The sequence below is a fragment of the Oncorhynchus masou genome, chromosome 24, assembly GCF_036934945.1.
Source record: "Oncorhynchus masou masou isolate Uvic2021 chromosome 24, UVic_Omas_1.1, whole genome shotgun sequence".
NCBI lineage: Eukaryota > Metazoa > Chordata > Actinopteri > Salmoniformes > Salmonidae > Oncorhynchus > Oncorhynchus masou.
Window position 1 is genome coordinate 38,738,312 of NC_088235.1, and position 26,699 is coordinate 38,765,010.

Here is a 26,699-nt window from a genome sequence, read left to right on the forward strand (position 1 = left end):
GAGAGCAAGTTAGACACAACACAACAAGGCTGTTATATTTGGTTGTTGGTGACCACCTGTAAGAATGAAAAGGAGATCACCAAAGCTTGGTTTCAATGATGTCTGTGAAAAGTCAGAATGAGGCTGGGTGACATGAAACACTCATATGCTCCTAGAAATAGAAGCATGTTTATAGCATACTCAGTTTCACTGGGTTTTCAAGAAAAACCTACTTTCCCTTCTCTTGAGAAACCTACTTTCCCTTACAAGTCAACATAGTGTTTTTAAGATGACAATGTGGCACAAGAGAAAACCTATCACACCATGCCAGAGTCCATTATGGGAAAAAGGGTTAGTCATGCAGTTGAACAGTAGGTGGCACTTCTGCATAATTTCTCACACCACACTGTAAACTCCCATCCAGTGGTTCAGAGATTAAGTCCAGTATCTAACCTGCTCGGTAGATGGTGTCTGATCAGAACACTGCTGGGAGAGATCACTGTAGGCCTGGTGGAGGGATTTCAGCTGCTCCTTGGCTTCCTGCTTCTCATCCTCAGTCATTCTGCAACTCAGGACATCAGAGGCATTTTAGTTCTCTTATCATAATCATATCATTAAATAATTTAAATAATTTAAGGTGCAGAGAGACGAACAAAAGTCCGCTTTAAAAACCTTACTGATATATGTTATGATAATTCAACTCACTTGTCACTGTGTTTAGTTAGCATCAGCTGTGTAGTCCTCAGTGCTTCTGCAATTTTCTCCTTCTTTGTTACCATTTCTTCCATTGAAACCTGAAATAACAATGGGTATACCTTATACATGTATATACATCTTACTGTTTATTCTGATCACTCGATATGCCACTTTGTTGCATCGTATTTGTCACAATAATATACACTGACTTTTCACAAAACGTCAGGTTTGGGTTTGTGCTATACTTTAAACTCAGATATCCAGTTCCTGATTTTCATTCATTTGATTTGCACAGAAATATTTATTTGGTTTGTTTTTTCTTTTCTTATCATATAGTAATCACTTAAAATAACTAGTGCCTAGAGTTTTTCCTGACTACGTGAACCTATCCAGGAGAAACCAGGTCAAAGCAAGTTAGACTGGGGCACATACATTTTCCTCACTGGTCAAATGTTCATGAAAAACTCACCCTGATCAAAAGATAATTTTCTAAGAGAAACTGTGCATCCACAATGTAATGATTTTCAATGTCAAGCCCATTTAATAATTGTATGCAGAAAAATGGCTTTTCATTTTAATCCATATAAAAAGTGTTCATGGTCAAAATGTTCGGCCCTTGTATTTTAAAGAGAATAACATGCTCAAGGAGTAGGGGGTATTTATAATCAAGTTATATTCAAATACTAGAATGCTTATGTAACTGTGTCATCTTTGTTTATATCGTGAGTTATGGGTATAATTACAAAAGCCCTGAGGAGTCACAAGGACGACAGAGACCATGGGCTAATGATTCAAACTTGGGGGAAATCATTTTATGCTCATATTCAGATGTAAGGGATTGACCCAAACTTATATCACATATTTGTAATAGGGTAAAGAAAGAATTAGAGAGTATCAAAAGCATTGTCTTTATTAGAACGATGCATATACAGTAACAGTGAAAGGTTGTGCGACTTTTTGACTTTATTGCATATTCTTGAAATTGAGCACGACCATCAGTATATAAAATGCAATTTTTGCATGACAGGTTATACACACATAAATGTGGGCGTAATGATATACTGTATACAATGACAATATGCAAACAACAAATATACAGGAAATGAAACCGTAAAGTGACAGTAAATGCATGTTTGCACACAGTATTTACCTGGGGCTTTCTAGAGGCCTCTGTGCTGGCTTTACCATCTTTGCTCTGGCCAGGTTTCACACTGGACATCCAACCTAACAGCTTGCTAACTTTATCACCATGCTCTTTCTTCTCCTCATCAATAGATCTCTAGGATTTGAGGAAAGAATTTCAAAAAGGCGGTTAGGATCAGAGTTTTGAAATCAGGAAATGGGGTTACGCAGACATTCAACAACAGATAAACCTCTAAGTAGACCCCCAGCCATATTTCTGACCTCTATTTGGACAATGAACAGTTTAAGCTTGCAACATACAAATCAGTGTTTGATTTATGAAGTTTATTGCCATGTGGATCATGATGTTTACATGTTATGACAGTTGGCGATAAAAAAACTGTAATTGTTTATCATTGACTTTACACATCATGCTAAAAGCATAATTCATCCCTGATTTAATGAACTCCATATTCATAATTTAATTAACATTCATATAATTCCAAGTCAAATCAAATTCACACGTAATGAATTATTTCTTATTTTAAGTGTAGAACATTTCAGTCCAAGAACTTGATTGAGTCAGCCTTTGTTGTGTCAATCAAATATTCTGTTTTCCCTATTTACAAGCCATGGAGAACCAAATACTGGTCACTCAAATGTGACGATAGGTCCATAAATATTGGAAAGACGACTTAGCCCCAACACCAAGAACCTTTGTCGTCTCCAGTAGCCTGAGCCCAGTGTGGCCGTCATAAACACCCTTTTCCAGGGCCTCCATGAATGAGATTTTCCTCTTCGTCTTTGGGCAGGTGAGGCTTTTTGGGGAAGACTTCTCATCTTTCAGGAATGAGGCAGTGGCTTTGTCAACCAGGAAACTCTGAACAGCCTCATCCAGTGAGATTCTATCATGAGTCTCTGGGTTGATCAGTCCTCCAGTCAGGAGCTGGAATTCCAGGCATCGAAGGCCCACGTCTTTGGGGAACAGGTTCTCCTGAATGGCCTGAGCTACACTCAAGGTCTTTGCTGTCTGGGGATGGATGATGCCATAGTAGGCTTGCTCGCACTGTTGGAGCTGGCGGGCAAACGTTTCATCTAGGAGACCTCTACGCAGAGCTTCGGTGACTGTGGCTTTCTCCCCAGAAGCAGGGTCACAGATGCCCCCGGTGCAAGCCTGGGCCTCCAGCAGCCTCAGTGCAGTGAGTCTATCGATAAGGCTCTGCTGATGTCCCTGGAGAATGGTTACCCTTCTCTTTTGAGTGACATCCCACAGACCAGCCAATGGGCTGTTGGCGTCCGGAACAACTACCATTCTTGAAAGGATAAGGTCCGCCAGCTCGTAGACGCTGATGAGCCCACTCCGATAACTTACCAGTTCTGTCATTTCAAGGAACTTCAGATCTAAGGCAGTTTCGATGCAAAGCTGCCGTCCACTTTTGAGATCTGTGATGACGTGTAAAGGGCTTTCGTTGACATCGACAGTGGACTTTTCCTGCCATTCACTGTCCTGCTGAGACAGAAACAGGTAGGTCAACTTATCGATGTGGTTGCCCTTAAAGGCTTGGTATGTGGACATTTCCATACCAGAAGCACTGTTGATGACTGATACTCTGTGACAACTGGAGAAGGAGAAACTGGAGAGATCCTTCTCACCAAAAGGCAGGAGATAGACACCACCATCTGTGTCATACAAACAAGTTTTCAGTAGTTCACAGTAGTAGGCCTTCTGTCCTGAATCAGGTTTGTGGAAGCCTTTGGGGTTGCTGACTGGGTCGTACAGACTCTGTAAGGTAGCTTTGTTCAAGAGACCCTGATCAACAGCCATGTTAAGGGGCACCCTAACACCAATCACTGGGTGAACTAATCCTCCAGTGGCTATCTGGGCCTCAATGATCTTCTTTCCTTTGAGCCTGTCAACAATCCTTTCCTCCATGGCCTGAAATACAGACAATGTTTTACTGCCATGGACATAACCAGTGGCTGCTTTTTCAGCATCCATCAGTTTGTCTTTCAGATCTAACCCAACAATACCGTTCTCCAGAGCAGCTTGAACCGAGAGGGTTTGTCCAGTTAAAGGATCTATAACACAGCCAGTTGCAGCCTGTGCCTCCATATACTCAATAGCATATGTCTTAGATAAAAGGCCTTTCTCTGCAGCCTCCAAGAAGGATATCTTTTTCTTGCTTGACTCCAAGTAGATTCCGGCAATAGCAGTGGGTTTGCTGATGAACTGAACGAGTGATGCTTGGACTTCTTCTAATGTGACAAGGCCAGTTTCTAATTTCTGCAAGATTTCTCTATCCAACAACTTGGTTTTGATCAACTTCCTGATACTGATACTGCCTCTGTGTCCTTGGAGCTTTGGGGAAAAAGGAAGGGTTGTTGTCTCACTCTGCTTCAAACTACTGTCTTTTGACATAGAGACTAAATGAGATGCTTTGGATGACATGTCTTTGACATTATATGAGCTTGTGTTAGTGGTGCTTATAACACTTGGACTTTTCCCTGCCTGACCATCCAGAGACACTAACTTTTTTGTTATTGCCATCACTTCCGTTTTTTGACTTTGGTTCTTAGCAATCAAATTCTGAGACTGTTTTTGCTGGACTGTTGTAGTCTGCACAGTAGAATCATTTGTTTTCGAAATTGTTTGATTCTGTAAACTGCTTTGATTGCTGACTATTTCCATTTCGCCTCTCTTCACTCTTTGCAGTTTTTCCAGTACTTTGTCTTTCTCCGCTGTTGCTATCTGTTGGCATAAGATGTGAATAATCATTACATGTAGAAAATACCTTGAGATCATTTATCCTTGCTTATTGAGTGAAGGAAATGAGCTCAACAAATGAAATATCATTATTATTATTAATTTGTCATACAAATAAGCATTTCAATTGTGTCTTGTTTATTTTCTACAAATACTATGCACGTTTTTGATGAATGTAAAAAAATATATATATAATAGTCATGGACATATACCTCTGAGGACACTTTTATTTTTAAGCTTTTAAGCTCCTCCTCCAGATTGCGGTTTGCCTCTTCATATGATGACACCATTTTCTGTGTTAACAAAAGCTCAGTCTTCAGTTTGGTAACCTCATTGCCTTTGTCACACTTATGATTGGTATGACTTGTAGTCTCCACTTCCTTCAGAGTCCTACGTTCAGTCTTAATCGTGACCTCCAGCTTCAAGACCTTTTCCTGAAGACCTCTGACCTCCTTAGCATAGGAAACAACCTGCTCGTTGAGGGATCTTGCTTCCTTTTCCTTTATTCCTAGTTTCTGCTCACTGTCTGTCAATATTTGTTTGAGCTTTGTGATCTCTTTTGAATTTTCCTTATGAATGTTTTGCAGCTGAGTAATGCTAGAGTTAAGTTGCATTTTCTCTCTATCTAATTGAGCAATTTGAGATTTTGCTTTCAGCAGGTCATGGCTAATAGTGGTTCTCTCATTTTGCACTTGTTCCATTTTAATACAAACCTTGTCTAGTTCTTGTTGAGCTTCCTGCTTTAATTTCAAAGTGCTCTCATTGAATGTTTTGGTATGACTTGTAGTCTCCACTTCCTTTACAGTCCTATGTTCAGTCTTAATCGTGACCTCCAGCTTCAAGACTTTTTCTTGAAGACCTCTGACTTCCTTACCATAGGAAACAACCTGCTCATTGAGGGATCTTGCTTCCTTTTCCTTTACTCTTAGTTTCTGCTCACTGTCTGTCAACATGTGTTTGAGCTTTGTGACCTCTTTTGAGTTTTCCTTATGAATGTTTTCCAGCTGAGTAATGCTAGAGTTAAGTTGCATTTTCTCTGTTTCTAACTGAGCAATTTGAGATTTTGCTTTCATCAGGTCATGGCTAATAGTAGTTCTCTCATTTTTCACTTGATCCATTTTAATACGTAGCTCATTTATTTGTTGTAGATCATCCTGCTTTAACTTTAAAGTGCTCTCATTTAATGTTTTCAACTGTGTAATTTCTTGCTGGAAAAACTTGGTGTTATTCTCTGCTAATTCTGTACTGTGTGAATGTTCTCTGGGTTTCTGCTCCAATTCCAGTTTGATATGAGACTCCTGTAATGCATGCATTTGACTCGTTTCCACCTGTACTAACTGCAGCTGTCTCTCATATCCCTGTTTTTGCAGTTCAAGTTTGCTTTTCAAGTCCTCCAGCATCCCCTTACAGTTCACAAGTTGGTCTTCCAGCTTCTGGGACTTCAGCAGAAGGGCTGAACTTTCTGTATGTTTTCGCTTGACCTCCTTTTGGGCTTCTTCCAGCTTTCCCTTCAGAATGGTGAGGTCAGATGCCAACGAAAGGGTTTTCTCTTTGGCTATACTTCTCTCCCTCTGAAGGACATTAATTTCCTGTTTGAAACTTGATGAGGATTTGTCAGAGCTGGCAGTGATTTCTTTCATTTTCAATCTACTCTTCTGAAGATCTGCCTCAAACTCTTTGACTTTAGACTGGCTGATTTTCCCTTCCTGGGTCACTTTAATTAATTCATCTTTTGTTCTTCTCAGGGCAGAACTCATCTCCACGAGTTCTGCTTCCAAAGTAACCCATTTTTGGTGAGAAATTATCTTGTCCTTTTGAAGGGCATTAGTTTCCTGCTTTATATTCACTGTCTTTTCCTCCAGCATCCGCTGACAGTTCAAAAGTTGGTCTTCCAGCTTCTGAGACTTCAGCTGCAGGGCAGAACTTTCCGTTTGCTTTCGCTTTACCTCCTCTTCGGCTTCTTCCAGCTTTCCCTTGAGCATGGTGAGGTCAGATGCCAACGAAAGGATTTTCTCTTGGGCAATACATCTCTCCCTCTGAAGGACGTTGATTTCCTGTTTGAAACTTGATGAGGATTTGTCAGAGCTGGCAGTGATTTCTTTAATTTTCAACCTACTCTTCTGAAGATCTGCCTCAAACTCTTTGACTTTAGACTGGCTGGTTTTCCGTTCCTGGGTCACTTTAATTAATTCATCTTTTGTTCTTCTCAGGGCAGAACTCCTTTCTTCGAGTTCTGCTTCCAAGGTAACCAGTTTTTGGTCAGCTACTGTCTGGTGCTTTGGAAGGGCACTAGTTTCCTGCTTCACATTCAGAGTATTATCCTCCAGCATCTGCTTACATTTCTCAAGTTGGTCTTCCAGCATCTGCGACCTCAGCTGCAGTGCTAAACTTTCCGTTTGCTTTTGCTTGACCTCCTTTTGGGCTTGATCTAGCTTTCCCTTGAGCATGGTGAGATCAGACACCAACAAAAGGGTTTTCTCTTGGGCTGCGCTTCTCTCCCTCTGAAGGACAGTGATTTCCTGTTTGAAACTTGATGAGGATTTGTCAGAGCTAGCAGTGATTTCTTTAATTTTCAACTTACTCTTCTGAAGATCTGCCTCAATCTCTTTGACTTTAGACTGGCTGAATTTCCCTTCCTGGGTCACTTTAATTAATTCATCTTTTGTTCTTCTCAGGGCAGAACTCATCTCCTTGAGTTCTGCTCCCAAAGAAACCAGTTTTTGGTGGGCCATTGTCTTGTCCTGTTGAAGGGCACTAGTTTCCAGCTTCATATTCACTGTCTTTTCCTCCAGCATCTGCTGACACTTCTCAAGTTGGTCTTCCAGTTTCTGGGACTTCAGCAGCAGGTTTGAACTTTCAGTTTGCTTTTGCTTGCTCTCCTGTTGGGCTTCTTCCAGCTTTCCCTTGAGCATGGTGAGGTCAGACACCAACGAAAGGGTTTTCTCTTGGGCTGCGCTTCTCTCCCTCTGAAGGACAATGATTTCCTGTTTGAAAGTTAATGAGGATTTTTCAGAGCTGGCAGTGATTTCTTTAATTTTCAACCTACTCTTCTGAAGATCTGCCTCAAAATCTTTGACTTTAGACTGGCTGAATTTCTCTTCCTGGGTCACTTTAATTAATTCATCTTTTGTTCTTCTCAGGGCAGAACTCATCTCCTTGAGTTCTGCTCCCAGAGAAACCAGTTTTTGGTGGGCCATTGTCTTGTCCTGTTGAAGGGCACTAGTTTCCAGCTTCATATTCACTGTCTTTTCCTCCAGCATCTGCTGACACTTCTCAAGTTGGTCTTCCAGTTTCTGGGACTTCAGCAGCAGGTTTGAACTTTCAGTTTGCTTTTGCTTGCTCTCCTGTTGGGCTTCTTCCAGCTTTCCCTTGAGCATGGTGAGATCAGACACCAATGAAAGGTATTTCTCTTGGGCTGCACTTCTCTCCCTCTGAAGGACATTGATTTCCTGTTTGAAAGTTGATGAGGATTTGTCAGAGCTGGCAGTGATTTCTTTCATTTTCAACCTACTCTTCTGAAGATCTGCCTCGAACTCTTTGACTTTAGACTGGCTGATTTTCCCTTCCTGGGTCACTTTAATTAATTCATCTTTTGTTCTTCTCAGGGCAGAACTCATCTCCTTGAGTTCTACTCCCAAAGGAACCAGTTTTTGGTGAGCCATTGTCTTGTCCTGTTGAAGGGCACTAGTTTCCAGCTTCATATTCACTGTCTTTTCCTCCAGCATCCTCTGAGAGTTCTCAAGTTGGTCTTCCAGTGTCTGGGACTTCAGCAGCAGGGCTGAACTTTCTATTTGCTTTTGCTTGCTCTCCTGTTGGGCTTCTTCCAGCTTTCCCTTGAGCATGGTGAGATCAGACACCAACGAAAGGTATTTCTCTTGGGCTGCACTTCTCTCCCTCTGAAGGACAATGATTTCCTGTTTGAAAGTTGATGAGGATTTGTCAGAGCTGGCAGTGATTTCTTTAATTTTCAACCTACTCTTCTGAAGATCTGCCTCAAACTCTTTGACTTTAGACTGGCTGATTTTCCCTTCCTGGGTCACTTTAATTAATTCATCTTTTGTTCTTCTCAGGGCAGAACTCATCTCCTTGAGTTCTACTCCCAAGGTAACGAGTTTTTGGTGAGCCATTGTCTTGTCCTGTTGAAGGGCACTAGTTTCCAGCTTCATATTCACTGTCTTTTCCTCCAGCATCTGCTGACACTTCTCAAGTTGGTCTTCCAGTTTCTGGGACTTCAGCAGCAGGTTTGAACTTTCAGTTTGCTTTTGCTTGCTCTCCTGTTGGGCTTCTTCCAGCTTTCCCTTGAGCATGGTGAGGTCAGACACCAACGAAAGGGTTTTCTCTTGGGCTGCGCTTCTCTCCCTCTGAAGGACAACGATTTCCTGTTTGAAAGTTAATGAGGATTTTTCAGAGCTGGCAGTGATTTCTTTAATTTTCAACCTACTCTTCTGAAGATCTGCCTCACAATCTTTGACTTTAGACTGGCTGATTTTCCCTTCCTGGGTCACTTTAATTAATTCATCTTTTGTTCTTCTCAGGGCAGAACTCATCTCCTTGAGTTCTACTCCCAAAGAAACCAGTTTTTGGTGAGCCATTGTCTTGTCCTGTTGAAGGGCACTAGTTTCCAGCTTCATATTCACTGTCTTTTCCTCCAGCATCCTCTGAGAGTTCTCAAGTTGGTCTTCCAGTGTCTGGGACTTCAGCAGCAGGGCTGAACTTTCCATTTGCTTTTGCTTGCTCTCCTGTTGGGCTTCTTCCAGCTTTCCCTTGAGCATGGTGAGATCAGACACCAACGAAAGGTATTTCTCTTGGGCTGCACTTCTCTCCCTCTGAAGGACAATGATTTCCTGTTTGAAAGTTGATGAGGATTTGTCAGAGCTGGCTGTGATTTCTTTAATTTTCAACCTACTCTTCTGAAGATCTGCCTCGAACTCTTTGACTTTAGACTGGCTGATTTTCCCTTCCTGGGTCACTTTAATTAATTCATCTTTTGTTCTTCTCAGGGCAGAACTCATCTCCTTGAGTTCTACTCCCAAAGTAACCAGTTTTTGGTGAGCCATTGTCTTGTCCTGTTGAAGGGCACTAGTTTCCAGCTTCATATTCACTGTCTTTTCCTCCAGCATCTGCTGACACTTCTCAAGTTGGTCTTCCAGTTTCTGGGACTTCAGCAGCAGGTTTGAACTTTCAGTTTGCTTTTGCTTGCTCTCTTGTTGGGCTTCTTCCAGCTTTCCCTTGAGCATGGTGAGGTCAGACACCAACGAAAGGGTTTTCTCTTGGGCTGCGCTTCTCTCCCTCTGAAGGACAATGATTTCCTGTTTGAAAGTTAATGAGGATTTTTCAGAGCTGGCAGTGATTTCTTTAATTTTCAACCTACTCTTCTGAAGATCTGCCTCAAAATCTTTGACTTTAGACTGGCTGAATTTCCCTTCCTGGGTCACTTTAATTAATTCATCTTTTGTTCTTCTCAGGGCAGAACTCATCTCCTTGAGTTCTACTCCCAAAGAAACCAGTTTTTGGTGAGCCATTGTCTTGTCCTGTTGAAGGGCACTAGTTCCCAGCTTCATATTCACTGTCTTTTCCTCCAGCATCCTCTGAGAGTTCTCAAGTTGGTCTTCCAGTGTCTGGGACTTCAGCAGCAGGGCTGAACTTTCCATTTGCTTTTGCTTGCTCTCCTGTTGGGCTTCTTCCAGCTTTCCCTTGAGCATGGTGAGATCAGACACCAACGAAAGGTATTTCTCTTGGGCTGCACTTCTCTCCCTCTGAAGGACAATGATTTCCTGTTTGAAAGTTGATGAGGATTTGTCAGAGCTGGCTGTGATTTCTTTAATTTTCAACCTACTCCTCTGAAGATCTGCCTCGAACTCTTTGACTTTAGACTGGCTGATTTTCCCTTCCTGGGTCACTTTAATTAATTCATCTTTTGTTCTTCTCAGGGCAGAACTCATCTCCTTGAGTTCTACTCCCAAAGAAACCAGTTTTTGGTGAGCCATTGTCTTGTCCTGTTGAAGGGCACTAGTTTCCAGCTTCATATTCACTGTCTTTTCCTCCAGCATCCTCTGAGAGTTCTCAAGTTGGTCTTCCAGTGTCTGGGACTTCAGCAGCAGGGCTGAACTTTCTATTTGCTTTTGCTTGCTCTCCTGTTGGGCTTCTTCCAGCTTTCCCTTGAGCATGGTGAGATCAGACACCAACGAAAGGTATTTCTCTTGGGCTGCACTTCTCTCCCTCTGAAGGACAATGATTTCCTGTTTGAAAGTTGATGAGGATTTGTCAGAGCTGGCAGTGATTTCTTTAATTTTCAACCTACTCTTCTGAAGATCTGCCTCAAAATCTTTGACTTTAGACTGGCTAATTTTTCCTTCTTCGGTCACTTTAATTAATTCATCTTTTGTTCTTCTCAGGGCAGAACTCATCTCCTTGAGTTCTGCTCCCAAAGAAACCAGTTTTTGGTGAGCCATTGTCTTGTCCTTTTGAAGGGCACTAGTTTCCAGCTTCATATTCACTGTCTTTTCCTCCAGCATCCGCTGACATTTCTCAAGTTGATCTTCCAGCTTCTGGGACTTCAGCTGGAGTGCTGAACTTTCCGTATGCTTTCGCTTTACCTCCTCTTCAGCTTCTTCCAGCTTTCCCTTGAGCATGGTGAGGTCAGATGCCAATGAAATTATTTTCTCTTGGGCTGCGCTTCTCTCCCTCTGAAGAACATTGATTTCCTGTTTGAAACTTGATGAGGATTTGTCAGAGCTGGCAGTGATTTCTTTAATTTTCAACCTACTCTTCTGAAGATCTGCCTCGAACTCTTTGACTTTAGACTGGCTGATTTTCCCTTCCTGGGTCACTTTAATTAATTCATCTTTTGTTCTTCTCAGGGCAGAACTCATCTCATTAAGTTCTGCTCCCAAAGAAACCAGTTTTTGGTGAGCCATTGTCTTGTCCTTTTGAAGGGAACTTGTTTCCTGCTTCACATTCACTGTCTTTTCCTCCAGCATCCGCTGACACTTCTCAAGTTGATCTTCCAGCTTCTGGGACCTCAGCTGGAGTGCTGAACTTTCCATTTGCTTTCGCTTGACCTCCTCTTCGGCTTCTTCCAGCTTTCCTTTCAGCATGGTGAGGTCAGACACCAATGAAAGGGTTTTCTCTTGGGCTGCGCTTCTCTCCCTCTGAAGGACAGTGATTTCCTGTTTGAAAGTTGACGAGGATTTGTCAGAGCTGGCGGTGATTTCTTTCATTTTCATCATACTCTTCTGAAGGTCTGCTTCAAACCTTTTGATTGTAGACAGGTTGATTTTCCCTTCCTGGGTCACTTTAATTAATTCATCTTTTGTTCTTCTCAGAGCAGAATTGCTCTCCTCAAGTTCTGCTTCGAAGGTAACCAGTTTTTGGTGAGCCATTGCCTTGTCCTTTTGAAGGGAACTAGTTTCCTGCTTCATATTCACTGTCTTTTCCTCCAGCATCTGCTTACAGTTCTCAAGTTCGTCCTCTAGCTTCTGGGACCTCAGCTGGAGTGCTGAACTTTCCGTTTGCTTTCGCTTTATCTCCTTTTGGGCTTGTTCCAGTTTTCCCTGGAGCATGGTGAGATCAGACACCAACGAAAGGGTTTTCTCTTGGGCTGCGCTTCTCTCCCTCTGAAAAACATTGATTTCCTGTTTGAAACTTGAAGAGGATTTGTCAGAGCTGGCTGTGATTTCTTTTATTGTCAGCATACTCTTCTGAAGATCTGCCTCAAACTTTTTGACTTTGGACAGGCTGATTTTCCCTTCCTGGGTCACTTTAATTAATTCATCTTTCGTTCTTCTCAGGGCAGAATTCCTCTCCTCGAGTTCTGCTTCCAAGGTAACCCGTTTTTGGTCAGCCATTGCCTTGTCCTTTTGAAGGGCACTAGTTTCCTGCTTCATATTGACTGTATTTTCCTCCAGCATATGCTGACAGTTCTCAAGCTGGTCTTCCAGTTTCTGGGACTTGAGCAGCAGAGCTGAACTTTCCGTTTGCTTTTGCTTACTCTCCTGTTGGGCTTCTTCCAGCTTTCCCTTGAGCATGGTGAGATCAGACACCAACGAAAGGGTTTTCTCTTGGGCTGCACTTCTCTCCCTCTGAAGGACAGTGATTTCCTGTTTGAAACTTGAAGAGGATTTGTCAGAGCTGGCGGTGATTTCTTTTATTGTCAGCATACTCTTCTGAAGATCTGCCTCAAACTTTTTGACTTTAGACTGGCTGATTTTCCCTTCCTGGGTCACATTCATTAATTCATATTTTGTTCTTCTCAGGGCAGAATTCAACTCCTCAAGTTCTGCTTCCAAGGTAACCACTTTCTGGTCCGCTATTGTCTTTTCCTTTTGAAGGGCACTAGTTTCCTGCTTCATATTCACTGCAATTTCCTCCAGCATCCTCTTGCAGTTCTTAAGTTGGTCTTCCAGCTTCTGAGACTTCAGCAGCAGGGCTGAACTTTCCGTTTCCTTTCGCTTGACCTCCTCTTGGGATTGTTCAAACTTTGCCTTGAGCATGGTGAGGTCAAATTCCAACGAAAGGATTTTCTCTTGGGCTGCGCCTCTCTCCCTCTGAAGAACAGTGATTTCCTGTTTGAAAGTTGATGAGGATTTGTCAGAGCTGGCAGTGATTTCTTTCATTATCAACCTACTCTTCTGAAGATCTGCCTCAAACGCTTCGACTTTAGACTGGCTGATTTTCACTTCCTGGGTCACTTGAATTAATTCATCTTTTGTTCTTCTCAGGGCAGAACTCATATTTTCAAGTTCTGCTTCCAAGGTAACCAGTTTTTGGTGAGCCATTGTCTTGTCCTTTTGAAGGGCACTAGTTTCGTGCTTCATATTCACTGTCATTTCCTCCACCATCCGCTTACAGTTCTCAAGTTGGTCTTCCAGCATCTGCGACCGCAGCTGCAGGGCTGAACTTTCTGTTTGCTTTTGTTTGACCTCCTTTTGGGCTTGTTCCAGCTTTCCCTTGAGCATGGTGAGATCAGACCCCAACAAAATGGTTCTCTCTTGGGCTGCGCTTCTCTCCCTCTGAAGGACAATGATTTCCTGTTTGAAACTTGATGAGGATTTGTCAGAGCTGGCAGTAATTTCTTTTATTGTCAATCTACTCTTCTGAAGATCTGCCTCAAATTCTAAGACTTTAGACTGGCTGATTTTTCCTTCCTGGGTTATTTTACTTAATTCATCTTTTGTGCTTCTCAGGGCAGACCTCATTTCCTCGAGTTCTGCTTTCAAGGTAACCAGTTTATGGTCAGCCATTGTCTTGTCTCTTTGAAGGGCAATTATTTCCTGCTTCATATTTGCTGTCATTATTTCAGAACTTCCAGTGATTCCTTTCATACTCTGCTTGCATTGCAAAAGCTCCCCCTCCAATGCCTTTACTTTAGCCAGATACCTCTGGCCCTCATTTGACTCATTCTGCAGCTCTCCCATTGCCTTCTTCAGTTTGATGTTCAGATCATTCACTTCACCCTTTTGCTCTTGGACTGTCTTATTGGCCAAATTCCTCTCAGTGCCAACAGAGCTAAGCTCAGACTTCAGATTCATGATTTCCTTCTCATAGTTGTTGAGGTTCAAGCTGATAGCTTTATTTTTCTGCTGGAGTTCAGCTGTTCTCTTCACCTCCTCATTGTAGTCCCTCAGTTTGATCTGAAGCTCATGGGACATCTGAGATTTCTTCAGCAGCTCCTCCTCAATGACTTTCACCTGAGATTTGGTGCCATCCACCTGAGACTTTAATATGTTGATTTGCTGGTCTTTGATTTCAGTTTCCATGGTGATCTTCTCGAGTTGAGCTCTCATCTTCTGCATGTTGACTTCCATCTCCATGTTGACCTTCTTAAGCTCATCTACTTTTTTCTGCAGTTGCACAACCACCATTCCACTTTTCTGAAGTTCTGCTTCCAGGTTTTTAGATTTGAGTTGTACATCCTGTTCAGATCTTGTCTTTATGTTGGATTCTTCCTTGGTTTTTTGAAGCTGTTGTTTCCAGTTCTCACTCTCACTTTTCAATGATTTTACCATTTGTTCAGAGAATGATTTTTCTCGTTGTAATGACTCCACACTGACCTTAAGACTTATGACCTCATTGTCTAATGACACATTCATTCTCGTCAGTTCATTGATCTTGAACATCAACTGGTCTGCCTCAGCCTGTTTGGAGGCCAGCTCTTCCTCTAAACATTGCATCTTGTGACTACACTCCTGTTCCCTGGAGTTCCTCTGGAGCAGTTTTCCTTGGTTGAGCTTTAACTGTTTTTTCAGGCCTTCAACTTCTGTCATGTGGAAAATAGTTTTCTGTTCCAATAAAGACTTATCCCTCTGGAGAGATTTGATTTGCTCTTGAAAGACATGGATTGATTTTCTCAGCTCTGAAGATTCCTGTCTGAGCTCCTCTGACTTTTGTCTCATGCTGCTTCTATCCGATTCCATGTCCAACTGAAGTTTCTTCAACCTGGTATTGGCATCGTCCAAAAGCTCTTTGAATTGTTGCGCTTTCTCCTCTGCTATCTTTTTATGCACCAGCACAGTGTTCAGCTCTGACTTAAGCGTCTTGATTTCGGTCTCGGCTGTTTTCCTCGCCATGGCCAGCTCCTCCTGTTTCTGCTGCAGGACGTCTGCCTCCACCTCTGCATGGATCGTCTGGATGCTGTTGGTGGAAGAGGAATGTTGCATCCTCTGCAGTGTGCGATTGTGCTCCTCAAGATCCTGAACGTCGCTGTTCTTCCTCTTCAAGTGGTCCTCCAATTTCTTCCGGGCCAGGGTGCTCTCCTCGATGTTCATCTTCAGCATACGAAGACTCTCCTCAAGAGTAGACCGTTTGGCTTCTGACTGCTGGACCAGCTGTCGTGCATTACTTAACTCTTGCTCAATGGCTGCTTTGCCCTTCACAACCATGTCTAGTTCTGCCCAGTACTGCTGAGCCTCATTCTCGGCCTTAGACTTCTGGAGGGTAAGGTCCTCTATGGTACTTTTTTGCGTCTTTACCTCTCTCTGTAGACTGGTCAACTGGGTTGCTCTGTCAGCCAATGAGGTCTCCAGTTCTTGTACCTGCTGCTGAAGCTGTCCAATCACCTCCTCCCCTGCTACCTTTTGGAGCTCCCAGCTCTCTGTCCAGGTGATGTACTCTGTCTTTTCTGATTCTTTCCTATTCTACAATGCAAAAAAGAACAAGTCATGCACTAACTCATACTTAAAAGGAAAACTCCACCCAAAAACACTGTTTTTGTATTTCTTTCATTAGTCCATTGTTGATATGGTCCCAAAATGTTTTGCATGTCAGCAGTCAAGTTTTCAAGATATGTAACTTTCAAAATACAGAAATACGGCCTGTATGATGCATGTTGCAGTGTGTAACATTTTTGTATTTTGTAAGTTACACATCTTGAAAGTTACATATCTTGAAAACTTGATTGCTGACATGAAAAACATTCAACAATGGACTAATGAAACAAATAGGGTCAAATGGGTCTTTGGGTGGAGTTTTCCTTTAACATTGAAATAAAGTGAAAGTTGTGTTTATGGTATGGTTATTCTAACATGCTTACCAAAGTAAGGATTGTTGCAGTGTTGTTAATTGTCCCACAGAAATGCCACCATGAGAGAATGTTTCAGATTCAATGAGAGAGAGGAGACAGCTTCTTCCTCCAAAGACAAGTCACCACCACCAGCAATGATACAAAAGAATGGCTCTTTGTATCAGCATTACAGCTGCGTACGACACCATATCGCATGATTTGTCTTAAACAAAGCAAAACATCTACATTCATCAGCGCTGAATGAATGACACACAGCAGTGAAGAGAAATAAACCCTTTGAGTTGAAGCGTCATATTTATGGCTTTAAAGGTGAGGTTCCTATTAATTCAATATGGCTGGGAGCAAACCCTCTTAACACAATAATGTGAGGGGGGAAAAAGGCAGTTCAAAGTATGCACAGCGATTTGCGCATTGTAAATCTAATATTTCACCAATCCCCTACCTCTTCGCCTTCTGTTCTCTTCAACGTCTCACTGGCAAACTTTACATACTGCGTCATGGAGGTGACTACGGCCGTGTAGCGAGTTCGGAGGTCCATGAACTGAGGTGGGGGCAGAAAACAAGGGTCACTTTCTTTAGCACACCCAACACAATCAGCACCGAGTTTACTACTGTTCCATTCTAACCTCCTGAACGATGACATCAGCTGAGTTCTGCATCCTCCGTCTCTTGAGCGGGGACTTGTGCTGTGAGTCAACCATTGCTCTGTAGGTCATCAGCTGTAGCTCATAATCCTGACAACAGATTAGGGAATATTACGTGTTCAAGTGCTCTTCATGCAGACATATCATATCAGGTCAAAACTGTTACAGAGATAACTTACTTTAGCGCCAGATGAGTACTGCTCTGAGTACTTTTGGCATTCATCAATTCTGCTCTGCTTATGTTCCATTTCTGCAACAAGGACCTTCTGTTGGTTAAGCAGCTCAGCAAGCGCCTTGCTGTCCTCTGGCTGGTTCTCCTGGGTTTTGAGCTGAGCAGCCTCCATCTCTCTGACCGAGTCATTTAGACTGCTGTAGGAGTCTTTGTAGTACTTCAGAGATTTACTGATGCCCTCTAGGTCCCGAAGTCTGAAGCAGATATCACACATACAGTGAACAATAAGTGTTTCTCACTACTTTTTACTGGTGTATGGAATCAAATCTATCCCTAAACATTTGAGTTGACCTGAAAACACTAACCTGCTGTCAATTTGGGTGTGGACATTGTGCCACCTCTCTCCCAGCTGGTCAGCCTTCTCTTTGTGCCAGTCCAGGTCAAAGTCCCGCTCGTTGTGAGCCTTGAACATGTGGTCACTGATGCCACGGGCCTTTTGCAGCCCATCCTCTAGGTCATGGAAGACCTCCCGCTGTTCGTCAATCTCTGAGCGCCATTGCTAAAATAAAGTAGAGGAAAGACATGGCTCAACATCAATCATAGCATGATAGTGTCTCTCGAGGACTGGGTTCCACAAAATAAGAATTTATCTCCAGCAATCATTTTGCCAACCATACAGAGAAAACCAAAAGATTGAATAGGATATATTGCCATATTAAATGTTAAACGACTACTGAAGGAGCTTACCTTGAGTGTGCTGACGACTGTGTCAATGGACTTCAGGTCAGAGTTCACAGCGTCTTCCTCAGAAAGTTTGGCCTCAAAGAATTTCACTAGAGCCTCTGCATTCTGGCTGTGCCTCACCACCAAGCTCACCGTCTTCAGCCTGCAGAGACACCATAGAGACAGTGTAGCGTTATCTATATCAACATTTTGCAGTGCATCTATGAAGTCCTTGTAAAGGGTTTATGAAGGCTTCATGAAAACATTAAAGTTGCATTTAAAGTGGGACCATAATAAAACAAATTGCAAATGCTTTGTTGATTTTGAATGTGCTGAGCATATTCTAGCCCTGCACTGAGGAGGACCATAACAGTGTCTGTGCCCACTTACTTCTCCAGGTAGATGGAGGACATGGAGTAAACCTGGCTCATGCTCTGGATGAGGACGTTGAGGTCAGAGGAGAGGGCGGGGACAGAGGGAGAGGCTGTGGCCTGTCTGAGGAATGTCTCACACTTCTCCTTCATGGTCTCCAGATCCTCCATTAGCTGATCCAGCTCTGCCTTCTTCTTCTGCAAGGGACAAATTTGGAGGAGTTAAGTCAATATCAACAGATCAAACCTGGGTCAAATACATACAGTACAGTACATTAAACACTTCACAATTTAGGTGTACTTGGTTTGTCTTGAAGTTCACATATGATATTATTCTGTTGGTCTCATTGTAACTGGAAAAGTAAATCAAGCACAGATGTATTTGACCCATGTCTGGAAAAGATATGATGAATAGATGTGTAAGACAGAGAGATACATTCTAAATAGTGAGTTGTAATATGACATAGTAATGATACAGTCTGAATAGTGAGTTGTAATATGAGAGAGTAATGATACATTCTGAATAGTGAGTTGTAATATGACAGAGTAATGATACATTTTGAATAGTGAGTTGTAATATGACAGAGTAATGATACAGTCTGAATAGTGAGTTGTAATATGACAGAGTAATGATACATTTTGAATAGTGAGTTGTAATATGACAGAGTGATGATACATTCTGAATAGTGAGTTGTAATATGACAGAGTGATGATACATTCTGAATAGTGAGTTGTAATATGACAGAGTGATGATACATTCTGAATAGTGAGTTGTAATATGACAGAGTGATGATACATTCTGAATAGTGAGTTGTAATATGACAGAGTGATGATACATTCTGAATAGTGAGTTGTAATATGACAGAGTAATGATACAGTCTGAATAGTGTGTTGTAATATGACAGAGTGATGATACAGTCTGAATAGTGAGTTGTAATATGACAGAGTGATGATACATTCTGAATAGTGAGTTGTAATATGACAGAGTGATGATACAGTCTGAATAGTGAGTTGTAATATGACAGAGTGATGATACAGTCTGAATAGTGAGTTGTAATATGACAGAGTGATGATACAGTCTGAATAGTGAGTTGTAATATGACAGAGTGATGATACATTCTGAATAGTGAGTTGTAATATGAGAGAGTAATGATACAGTCTGAATAGTGAGTTGTAAAATGACAGAGTAATGATACAGTCTGAATAGTGAGTTGTAATATGACAGAGTGATGATACAGTCTGAATAGCGAGTTGTAATATGACAGAGTAATGATACAGTCTGAATAGTGAGTTGTAATATGACAGAGTAATGATACAGTCTGAATAGTGAGTTGTAATATGACAGAGTAATGATACATTTTGAATAGTGAGTTGTAATATGACAGAGTAATGATACAGTCTGAATAGTGAGTTGTAAAATGACAGAGTAATGATACAGTCTGAATAGTGAGTTGTAATATGACAGAGTGATGATACAGTCTGAATAGTGAGTTGTAATATGACAGAGTGATGATACAGTCTGAATAGTGAGTTGTAATATGAGAGAGTAATGATACAGTCTGAATAGTGAGTTGTAATATGACAGAGTAATGATACAGTCTGAATAGTGAGTTGTAATATGACAGAGTAATGATACAGTCTGAATAGTGAGTTGTAATATGACAGAGTGATGATACAGTCTGAATAGTGAGTTGTAATATGACAGAGTAATGATACAGTCGGAATAGTGAGTTGTAATATGACAGAGTAATGATACAGTCTGAATAGTGAGTTGTAATATGACAGAGTGATGATACAGTCTGAATAGTGAGTTGTAATATGACAGAGTAATGATACAGTCGGAATAGTGAGTTGTAATATGACAGAGTAATGATACAGTCTGAATAGTGAGTTGTAATATGACAGAGTGATGATACAGTCTGAATAGTGAGTTGTAATATGACAGAGTAATGATACAGTCTGAATAGTGAGTTGTAATATGACAGAGTAATGATACAGTCGGAATAGTGAGTTGTAATATGACAGAGTAATGATACAGTCTGAATAGTGAGTTGTAATATGACAGAGTGATGATACAGTCTGAATAGTGAGTTGTAATATGACAGAGTAATGATACAGTCTGAATAGTGAGTTGTAATATGACAGAGTAATGATACATTCTGAATAGTGAGTTGTAATATGACAGAGTAATGATACATTCTGAATAGTGAGTTGTAATATGACAGAGTGATGATACAGTCTGAATAGTGAGTTGTAATATGACAGAGTAATGATACAGTCTGAATAGTGAGTTGTAATATGACAGAGTGATGATACAGTCTGAATAGTGAGTTGTAATATGACAGAGTGATGATACAGTCTAAACAGTGAGTTGTTGCCCTACCTCTTGCTCTGTGATGCGCAGGATACTCTGCTCCAGGTCGTCTCTGTCCAGTGGGGTGCGGATCTGTCGGATCAGGTGCTCCTCCTGAGCCTCCAGACGCATGCGGAAGTTACGCACCTCAGAGATATACAGGTTGTACACAGACTCCTCATGTTCCTCTGTTCAACACATAACCACAGAATGAGTAACAACCTCTGTTCAACACAAGACCATAGAATGAGTAACAACCAAACGACGAGAGGACACCAAGTCTAAGTGTCCAAACACTTGGGATTTTTCTCAGTCACTGGTCTACTTGCAAGCTGTATAACAGTAACATTAGTAAACAATCTAAATGAATATGTACTGTATTCGGACACTATTCAGACCCCTTACCTTTTTCCACATTTTGTTACGTTACAGCCTTATTCGAAAATGGATGAAATACCCAAAAATCCTCATCAATCTACACACAATATCTCACAATGCCAAAGCGAAAACAGGTATTTATAAATTTGAGCAAATGTATAAAAAAAACAGAAATACTTTATTTACATAAGTATTCAGACCCTTCGCTATGAGACTCGAAATTGAGCTCAGGTACATCCTGTTTCCATTGATCATCCTTAAAATATTTCTACAACTTGATTGGAGTCCACATGTGGTAAATCCAATTGACTGGACATGATTTGGAAGGTACACATCTGTCTATATAATGTCCCACAGTTGACAGTGCATGTCAAAGCAGAAACCAAGCCATGAGGTCGAAGGAATTGTCAGTAGAGCTCCGAGACAGGATTGTGTCGAGGCACAGATCTGCGGAAGGATACCAAAACATTTCTGCAGCATTGAAGGTCCCCAAGAACACAGTGGTCTCCATCATTCTTAAATGGAAGCAGTTGGAACCACCAATCCTCTTCCTAGAGCTGGATGCCCGGCCAAACTGAGCAATCGGGGGAGAAAGGCCTTGGTCAGGGAGGTGACAGAGAACCCATACGGTCACTCTGAAAGAGCTCCAGAGTACCTCTGTGGAGATAGGAGAAAATTCCAGAAGGACAAGCATCTCTGCAGCACTCCACCAATCAGGCCTTGGTAGAGTGGCCAGACAGAAGCCACTCCTCAGTAAAAGGCACATGACAGCCTGCTTGGAGTTTGCCAAAAAGGCACATAAAAACTCGAAGTCCATGAGAAACAGAATTCTCTGTTTTGATGAAACTAAGATTGAACTCTTTGGCTTGAATGCCAAGCGTCATGTTTGGAGGAAACCTGGCACCATCCCTATGTTGAAGCATGGTGGTGGTAGCATCATGTTTTTCAGCGGCAGGGACTGGGAAACTAGTCAGGATCGAGGGAAAGATGAACGGAGCAAAGTACAGAAATATTCTTGATGAAAACCTGCTCCAGTGCGCTCAGGACCTCAGACTGGGGTGAAAGTTCACCTTCCAACAGGACAACAATCCTAAGCACACAGCCAAGACAACACAGGAGTTGCTTCCGGACAAGTCTCTGAATGTCCTTGAGTGGCCCAGCCAGAGCCCGGACTTGAACCCAATGAAACATCTCTGGAGAGACTTGAAAATACCTGTGCAGCAACGCTCCCCATCCTTGAGAGGATCTGCAGAGAAGAATGGTAGAAACTCCCCAAATACAGGGGTGCCAAGCTTGTAGCGTCATACCCAAGAAGACGCGAGGCTGTAATCGCTGCCAAATGTGCTTCAAAAAGGACTGGGTCAAGGGTCTGAATACTTATGTAAATGTCATATTTCAGTTTTTTATTTGTAATAAATTTGCAGAAATGTAAAAAATCCTGGTTTTACTTTGTCATTATGGGGTATTGTGCATAGATTGATGAGGGGGAAAACTACTTAATCCATTTTAGAATAAGGCTGTAACGTAACAAAATTTGAAAAAAGTCAAGGGGTCAGAATACTGTATATAATTCAAAACACTTCTCTCCCTGACATAGCAGAGAGAGTGTGAAATTAATGAGTTAACGAATCATGAAAACTACTGTATTAATCTCTGGCACCATTATTGTAAAGTGTTTACAAACAATCTGCATATTATTTATTAATTATGCTGATTAATTGGTGGGCAATCAAGCAAATCAACACCTCCCTAATGTCCTCTGCAGGATATTGTACTACCTGTTGTGACATAAGACCAAGTATCTAAACAGACATAATTGCAAGATCAGGGGATACATATAGGGAAAATGTAGTCACACCCAGACTCCTGAGTAGAAGTTAGCTAATAGTTTAGCCTTGCTGCAGACTAGCTTAGCTTAGCCTTGCCTTTCTCTGTAGACTAGCTTAGTTTAGCATTGCTTCTCTCTGCATATTAGCTTAGTTTAGCCTTGCCTCTCTCTGCAGACTAGTTAGCTTAGCCTTGCCTCTCTCTGCAGACTAGTTTAGCTTAGCCTCTCTCTGCAGACTAGTTTAGCTTAGCCTCTCTCTGCAGACTATCTTAGTTCAGCCTTGCCTCTCTCTGCAGACTTGAGCAGCTCCTCGTAGTACTCCTTGCAGGTCAACACCTCCCTCTCTAGCTGGGAACAGTCTGCCATTGTGAACACCTCCGACTCCTCGCTGTCCTCCAGGAAGTCCTCAAAGTGGGACTGCAGGTTGCTAAGGACCTGCTGGTGCTCACCTGGCAACATGGTCTTAATCTGGGGAGAACAGGGGAAAACACATGAGACAGACCCATAGCTGGAAACCTTCTAGAATGTTCTCTGAAAAGGTACAGTCAGCACCAACTATAATGATGAAATGATAGGTAAAGTCGTGAGTATAGGAAACACTAGGCTTAATAACAGTAATCACTCTCTTTCTTATGAAGACCAAAATCAGTAGAAGATGCATAATTATACCTTTATCACATTAAGTGTTGCTAATGGGGTCTAGAAGTTGATTAAGTAGATAAGTGTAAACGTACTGAGGACACGTTCCAGTTGCGGATGGCTTTGACGTCCGCCATCAGGTAGTGCCAGGAGACCACGCTCTTCATGTTGATGTGCGAGTGGTGCCACAGAGTCAGGACATTCTGGTACAGCTGCTCAATTCTGCTGGCCTGGTCCACAGCCTCCTTGTTGGGTGGAGGCACAGTGAAGCAGACAGAGGGCACCATGGCCTCATTGCCAGACGGACTGATCACCTTCCACTTGGCCCGGTGAGAGTTACTGGCCAGGACACACTCATCATCCTTATAGATGGTGATCTAGGAGTGAGACGAAGTGAGACATGGCAAATCAAAACGACTACAATTTGACTCTGAAATCCAAATCAACTCAAAGTATCAAACTTTTGATCCGCTATCTAAATAAACAACCCTGGAGTTAACATGGCTAAACATGTTCCTTAGAGATCTCAATGTACATCTTGTTACTACAGAAGATAAGTTTGACAACTCAATGTAAAGTATGCGACTTGTGATGAACTACTTGAATAAATAGAAAACGGACAGTAGCACACAGGGCGCAACTTTGGTTTTAGAAGTGGGGGGGTACATCATTTGTTTTTATATATATAATTTTTATCCAGTTGGATAAACACTCTCGTATGCGTCCGCATGGTCCTAAGCCTCGTTTTGTATCACTGCCCCGTCCCCCCTATCCCCAGTAAAAGTTGCGCCCCTGGTAGCACATACATGTATCTCTAACAAGAGACTCAAATAGCACCTCTATTTGTCGGTAGTCACAGATGGCTTTGACGGGTATGGAAGACCTGATAGGGGTGTCTGGGGTTCTGGGCTTGAGCTGGACGATGGCCTTGGCCTTGCCCACCAACCCAGCCACTGTGCTGCGGTACTGGAGGAGCTGCTCCTTCTCATCCTGGGGACAGACAGACCACACCCATGTTCCAGCATCAGTCAAACACATAGGTGGATTATGATACTTCACCAGTTCAGCATAAGCAGAATTCACTCGCAGGGATAGTTAGTTAATGTTTAATGGTGGGGGTATTCATTTGGAACCTCTAGGAATCCATAATTGGATTTCTGACCATGTGAGTCTTTGGGATTGGTCTATGTGTCTCATTTCACAACATATTTTGGGAATGCCAGCTTACCATGGACTCCTGGATGTGATCCTCCAGCTTGTGTACGCTGCTTGTCCGATCACAGCCATACTTTCTTTGGATTTCACCTTGTAGGCTCTTCAGGTAGTCCATGGACTCTTTGGCATCATTGAAAAACTATGGGAGTGAGGAAAGGAGATCAGATGAGCTTTTTGCAACTAGCAGGCCTTTATCCATTTGTTTGAGGAAAACAGATAACTCACCTCGAAATAGACTGTGTTGTCTTTCAGGTGCTGCTCCACACAAGAGCAGAGCTGTAGAATCCAGCTCCACTGGGTCTGCATGGCTGCTCTATATGCCTAGAGGATTCCACACAGAAACATGTTACAATTAAAAATACCCTATGATTGTTCTTCAAGGAACAAGTTAGTGAAGCAATTGAAATGTTGTGTATGACACTATTGAGCACCAATGCAGGTTTAGCTGAAAATGAGTAATCATATTTATATTTGAATGGACAAATTACCACATTATCTGAGGCATACAATCTAACTGATTTATCATATAAAAAAATATTGTATTTACACTAAAGAAGTGTATATCAGATGGTTATGGAGTGGTTATGTGACATCTGTAAACACAGACAGGGCTTACTTCAATAGTTAGCCTGGCAGGGTGGTTCTCCTGCAGAAGGTTCTCTGCATTATCCTGCACAGACTTGATCACCTTCTCCTTGTCGTCCAACTCTCTCATAAGATCCTACAGAGACAGAGACAGAGAGAGAGACAGAGATAGACAGAGAGAGACAGAAACCGAAAGAGACAGAGAGAGAGACAGACAGAGAGACAGCAGAGAGAGACAGAGACAGAGAGAGAGACCATGACACAGAGTGAGACAGAGAGAGAGACAGAGAGAGACAGAGACAGAGAGAGAGACCGTGACAGAGAGAGACAGAGAGGGAGACAGAGAGAGACAGAGACAGAGAGAGAGACCGTGACAGAGAGAGAGACAGAGAGGGAGACAGAGAGGGAGACAGAGAGGGAGACAGAGAGAGAGACAGAGAGAGAGACAGACAGACAGAGAGAGACAGAGAGAGAGAGACAGAGTCAGACAGACAGAGCGAGACAGGGACAGAGAGAGACAGAGAGAGGCAGAGAGAAAGAGAGAGGGAGAGAGAGAGAGAGAGAGAGAGAGAGAGAGAGAGAGAGAGAGAGAGAGAGAGAGAGATGACACCCGAGATGTCACAGAACGTCCTTGGCATCCAACCACTGCCTGAGACCAATCCCTTCTCACTCGGGATACCTACACTATGACTTGGAAGAGGCTCGTATGGCACGTATCTCTAAATACCAGCTTGAACCAAATCCCATTGGAGACACATTGAACCGATTCATCTAATTGATTCTAAGATTAATAGGAGGTTGGTAATATAGCCATATCCATGTGTTTAAATGGTATGATGTAAGCCCCAAACAAGCCCCTATGACTCATTTCCACCCATACGTTATGTAGCCTTTGTACATTGTTTTCAGAGAAAACATACCACCCTCAGAAATAAGATTTCCACAAGATATTGTTTCACCAGAAGGAAATGTGTTAATCCCTTTAGGTCAACTGAGTCAAACCCACTTCCTGATGGGACTGACTGTACATGCCAGCGGTGGATCCTTGCCAGAAATGCATAGCTCAGATATTTAACCTCAAAGTCACCAACAACTGGCTAATAGAATAACTCTCTAAACACACATGTAATGTTAAAGTAATTGTCTACAACCAATGAATAGGAACTGAATAATGATATTATATTCTGTGAGCAAAATATGGAAATACAACGTTCTGAACAGTGTCGGGACTCACAGCGTGGTACTGTCTCTTCTTGGAGATGTTGCCATTGCGATCGCTCCAGTCAAAAGCGACCTCTTCTTCCTCTTTCTCGTTGAGCCAGATTAGTTCCATGGTGGCCCGCGACACAAAGTCATGCAGGCTCTCCAGGTTCTTCAGACGCTCCCGCGAACATTTCTACAGAAGCCCAGAACCACAGGAAATAGTCAGGTTGTCCATGTTGTATTAAAAATAGTAGAGAAGTAATTATTTTGTTAGTTAAAACTACCAAATATTTTAACAGGAAACTTACCAGTAACTTCCCATACTGATATTCTAAGTTGCCCAGATTGTCAGAATAACTTAGTTTTTGCGCTTGGGTCATCTGCATCTGAGATAAATAGACATACCATGTGTTTTTATTAGTTGACATTTAAAACTTTGCAGCATTGAGGGGTTTGCACTCAAAACAAAACAACTGAATGTGATGCACCGAGATATTTCTAAGTTT

General features: G+C 42.2%; 1 protein-coding gene across 4 annotated transcripts in view; it reads right to left on the reverse strand.

The window, feature by feature from the left end:
• Window positions 1-26,699, reverse strand: part of dst (dystonin) — a 182,712-nt gene that overhangs the window by 78,958 nt on the left and 77,055 nt on the right. For 3 of the 4 annotated variants that reach the window (XR_010451380.1, XM_064933863.1, XM_064933861.1), the window contains 18 exons: window positions 26,502-26,579; window positions 26,225-26,386; window positions 25,022-25,126; window positions 24,631-24,726; window positions 24,419-24,544; window positions 24,028-24,180; window positions 23,286-23,567; window positions 22,836-23,019; window positions 20,376-20,533; window positions 18,012-18,190; window positions 17,646-17,784; window positions 17,264-17,457; window positions 16,906-17,152; window positions 16,709-16,816; window positions 16,525-16,623; window positions 1,826-1,954; window positions 685-773; window positions 433-541 (listed from right to left, as the gene is read on the reverse strand). Coding sequence is in view for 3 of the 4 variants with exons in the window: in XM_064933863.1 (XP_064789935.1) it covers window positions 433-541; window positions 685-773; window positions 1,826-1,954; window positions 16,525-16,623; window positions 16,709-16,816; window positions 16,906-17,152; window positions 17,264-17,457; window positions 17,646-17,784; window positions 18,012-18,190; window positions 20,376-20,533; window positions 22,836-23,019; window positions 23,286-23,567; window positions 24,028-24,180; window positions 24,419-24,544; window positions 24,631-24,726; window positions 25,022-25,126; window positions 26,225-26,386; window positions 26,502-26,579 (2,637 nt within the window). In the remaining variant the exon portion in view is untranslated. Of the gene's footprint in view, window positions 1-432; window positions 542-684; window positions 774-1,825; window positions 1,955-15,594; window positions 15,697-16,524; window positions 16,624-16,708; window positions 16,817-16,905; window positions 17,153-17,263; window positions 17,458-17,645; window positions 17,785-18,011; window positions 18,191-20,375; window positions 20,534-22,835; window positions 23,020-23,285; window positions 23,568-24,027; window positions 24,181-24,418; window positions 24,545-24,630; window positions 24,727-25,021; window positions 25,127-26,224; window positions 26,387-26,501; window positions 26,580-26,699 lie in introns of all 4 variants that reach the window. The other variant, XM_064933862.1, reaches the window with a different exon arrangement.